This window comes from Aspergillus foveolatus (assembly GCF_047715535.1).
Source record: "Aspergillus foveolatus strain CBS 279.81 unplaced genomic scaffold BDW70scaffold_8, whole genome shotgun sequence".
Taxonomy (NCBI): domain Eukaryota; kingdom Fungi; phylum Ascomycota; class Eurotiomycetes; order Eurotiales; family Aspergillaceae; genus Aspergillus; species Aspergillus foveolatus.
Window position 1 is genome coordinate 1 of NW_027396072.1, and position 2,378 is coordinate 2,378.

The window sequence follows — 2,378 nt, forward strand, 5'->3', positions numbered from 1 at the left end:
CTTTACAAACCCTATGTCACAAAACAGCTACGACGCTCTAATGAATGAAGAATTATGAAGATTGAAGACCGCAAGAAGGATTCACTCGCAGTACTCCAGCTAAATACTGGCCGCATTCCAGATAGTTCTCGTTCCTTACATTTGAAGCGATGACTATAGGTAGCCAATCTCTGATCGATTCCCGTAAGTGAGCGGATACTAAGGTTTATGCTAGATGAGATAAGTAGGTGGCCCGAGGAAACTGAGGCAGGTGAGCCGGGGAGTGAGAATCTCACCCCATCTATTCTTCACTCACCCTAATCTCACCCTAATCTCACCCGGGCGGCAGCCACCCGACTTCTATCCGCGTTGAAGCTACACGCCGGCTGGTTAGTAGTATGGTGGGTGACCACATGCGAATCCCAGCTGTTGTATGTTTTTGTTATTTTTGCATATTAGCTAGCGTCTTGCCCTCCTTCATTTCTCTACTGAAGAACCTGTAGCCCTCTGGCCCTCTATTCATCTGCCAGGCCTGCTAACATGCCCTATGTTTGAAGCGGAGTTTATGTATTCCATGCCAATCAAATTAAAAATCTAGCAGTTACCAGCCACATTCTAGCCCCCACATCTGGTAGTTCTGCCTATTCCCAGCGTAGACTTGTTAAAACTATAGTACTAGGTGGCCGCTGTTATGGGTTCTTGCCTACAGGGACTTAGACCTAGGTAGGGTAGAGATTTCGGTCATTCGCTAGGGCAATTTTTTCTTCCCTGGCTATACCACGTCTCGACTTTTCCCCCTGGTGTGTGCTTACTTCACGGCTCCACGCACCGTGATCATCAGCCAGCATGGACATCCTAAGCAAGGTGCTCGGAATGAGCGTCGCGCGGTTATCCAGCTTCATTGCCGGACACTGCGTACAAGATGAATCAGCTTCTGCTGTCTCTAACTACGTACTTGATAAGGTAGACTTTGCTTTGTACAAACATCCAACTAATAATCTCTTTATACGCTCCCTTCTTCATCCTTAGGATTCCGAATATAAGCGCCAGAATGATTGTTTGAATGTTCTGATTGGCTTGCTGTCTTACGATATTTTTCCAAGAAGGGGAGATAGAGTGGCAAGATCCTCAACGCCGCACCATCATAGTGAGAAAAGAATGCTGGTGGCGCTGGAAACGCATAGTGTGCTCCTGTATCGAAATATAAATGCCCGGCTGGACTTGATTGAAAGTAGATAAATCTATCCGGACAAGTTGTTTCTTATAAAGGCCAGCATTGTAAGCTTAAGTAGCGTAGGTATGACTAGGAACCTAGGTGAATGGGACTGTGACTTGCTTGTAGCAGTGGCAGTGCCTCAGCCTTGAGTAATACCGCCAAGCAAAGAGTGACGTTAGCCGCTAGATGTTGACAAACAAGGCTGAGCGCATAATTAGCGGACTTGTAGAACCAACCGTTCACAGCCACGATGAAGCTATGGAGTGATGACTAACGTGAGCCTCTTATACGTTCTCAATGCTCAAATCTCACCTTCGATCAACGTCGCAATCTAGAATTCTTCATCCATCGAAAGACTGATATCAAAATAGCGTACTTCGTTAAGCTGTCCTAAACGTGACCTTTACCATGGTGAGCATGCGACCATGCTATAGATAAAGATTTGGTAGCTAATATATAAGGAAGGTTGATGACCAAGAAGGAATGCAGAAGGCCATTGAAGCGGCAGCAGATGAGTTCTTCGGATATAAAGCAATGTCCCTCCTCCTAGAAAACCACGAAATCGAGATTACAGAACCAGTAGTCAAGGCAGCAGCAGCAAATGAGCGTAGTGGGGGAGAAGTGATGGCCGTGCTTCTCGAAAAAAAGGGCGACCATATTAATCTTACTGAAAATGTGGTCAAGGCTGCAGCGAGCAATAAGCGGAGTGGCGAAGAAGTAATGGCTTTACTTCTTGACAAAAAGGGCGATAAAGTCCAGGTAACTGAAGGAATGTTCATGGCCGCTGCAAGCAGTAAATGGACTGGCGAGAACGTATTAAACCTTCTTCTCAAGAGGAACAGGAAGCAGTCCAGCATATCAGAGGATCTAGCATCTCTGATAGCCAAGGAATTCAGTGCAAGCAGTATGGCTCTGCTGCTTGAGAAGACGGGCAACCAAATCATCACCGAAAAGCTTATTAGGGCTGCAGCAAGCAATGAGCGGAATGGAGGACAAGTAATGGCTTTACTCCTTGACAAGAAAGGTTATAAAGTCCAAATCACTGAAGAGGTGTTTAAGGCTGCAGCGAGCAATGAAGGCTGTGGGAAAGAAGTAATGGATTTACTTCTTGACAAGAAGGGCGATGAAGTCCGAATTACTGAAGAGGTGGTCGAGGCTGCAGCGAGCAACAGGTGGAGTGGAG

At 46.3% G+C, this 2,378-nt stretch overlaps 1 protein-coding gene across 1 annotated transcript; it reads left to right on the forward strand.

Annotated features, from left to right (window-relative positions):
* Positions 1–1,678: 1,678 nt before the first annotated feature.
* On the forward strand, positions 1,679–2,367 carry BDW70DRAFT_157126 (uncharacterized protein; the record flags this gene model as incomplete). The annotated part of the gene is made up of 1 exon (XM_073740299.1): positions 1,679–2,367. A coding segment is annotated over one exon (689 nt), but the record flags the coding sequence as incomplete, so codon positions are not given.
* Positions 2,368–2,378: the final 11 nt, after the last annotated feature.